The sequence below is a fragment of the Oryza sativa genome, chromosome 4 (genome assembly GCF_034140825.1).
Source record: "Oryza sativa Japonica Group chromosome 4, ASM3414082v1".
NCBI classification, from domain to species: Eukaryota; Viridiplantae; Streptophyta; class Magnoliopsida; order Poales; family Poaceae; genus Oryza; species Oryza sativa.
In genome coordinates, this window is record NC_089038.1 from 33,029,430 (window position 1) to 33,030,798 (window position 1,369).

At 67.6% G+C, this 1,369-nt stretch overlaps 1 protein-coding gene across 1 annotated transcript; it reads right to left on the reverse strand.

The window, feature by feature from the left end:
• Positions 1–277: 277 nt before the first annotated feature.
• LOC136356244 (uncharacterized) lies at positions 278–1,369 on the reverse strand. Its single transcript, XM_066309846.1, has one exon. The coding sequence runs from the start codon at positions 1,367–1,369 to the stop codon at positions 278–280; it is 1,092 nt and encodes a 363-aa protein (XP_066165943.1).

Consider the following 1,369-nt stretch of genomic DNA (forward strand, 5'->3'; position numbering starts at 1 on the left):
CCCCTTCCGCTCTCCTCGTCTGAGATAAGCCCGGAGGTGAACCGGGGGGCCGACCCCTCGAAGCTCGAGACGATCGCGTCAGCCGCCTCCCGGACTTACTCCCGGGCCCTTGCTTCGGTCCCTGGGGGAAAGTCTTCAAGCGCACGCCACGGCTCGAAGTCGGGGTCGCGCGCTTGGTGGCTCGCAAGGACCAGCTCCACCGCAGCCCGTGCCAAAGAAGCCGACGAAGACTTTATGGTTTCGCCGACCTCCTCCTCCAGCCTCTCCAGGCTCGCCGCTAGCCCGTCCAGCAGAAGCGCGAGTGCCGGCTATGTGGGCGGAAGCTTGCTATCCCGGCGCGCGGAGATGCCGACTCGACGCCCCGCGCGCTCCAGCCGGTTGACTGCGTCGGAGAGCTGCCTGGGCCCGAGCTCGTTGGTGAGGCGGAGGGCCGCAATCTCCCCAGCCTGATCCTGCACCAGGCGCTCCAGGTCGGCGAGGGTACTCCGAACTGTGGCAAGCTGGCTCGCCAACTCCGCGTCATGTCCGGCCCGCTCGCTGTCAAGTCCTTCTCCCGGGCCTCCAGCTCAGAGGCCTTCGCCGCTATCGCCGCGCGCTCAGCGCGGGCGCTCTCCAGATGGCGAGCCTCGCACCCGGCGACGGCCTCCTCGCGACTCGCGAGTTGCTCGCTCAGCCAGAACGAGGCTACATCGCGGTGGCTCACCTCGGCTTCGCGCTCGGCAAGTGCAGCGTCCTGTTCCCGGCATGCCTCTTCCCGCAGCCGTAGCTCTTCCGCGCGGCGATCCGCGGAAGCTTTCGCGGCAAGGGTGATCCGGTCACGCTCGGCCGCGGCCTCTTCACGGAGGCGAAGGGAAGCCTCCACCTTCGCCGCCGTTCTCTCGTGAGCGGCCAAGGTGGACTCCCGCTGATCTAGCAGGCGCGCTCGCTCCTCCAGCTCCTGGGCCCGCCCCGTCTGTTCTTCGCCGCACGTTTTTTGCTCGCGCTGGTTTCGATCGAGGACTTCGATCCACCGACGGATTGTGGCTTCAAGCTCCTGTGCGGAGCGAGCACGGTCATCCAAGGCCTTGCGCTCAGCCCCGAGCGCCGTCGTTCGAGCCTGCAGAGAGGCCTCAGCCTCCGATGCCCGCCGCTCGTGGGCAGCGGCTGCGTCAAGGACGCCGCAAGCGTCCCTAATCCTCTTCGCCAAGTCCTCGGCGTGAGCCTCATATTGGAGGCGGATGTCGCCCAGCGCCTCGTTCAGGACGCTCGAGGCGATCAGCGCCGCCTGCCGCTCCTCCTCCGTCTCCCGCATGATGGAGTCCAGTACCTCCTCGCGCGCCTGGATCTTGGCTAGTTGGGCTTGGCGCATTTTGCGCCCCACCTTCACCAT

Bases quoted from the DNA above. Each gene is read 5' to 3' on its own strand.
- LOC136356244 (XM_066309846.1), bottom strand. From the start codon at position 1,369: ATGGTGAAGGTGGGGCGCAAAATGCGCCAAGCCCAACTAGCCAAGATC.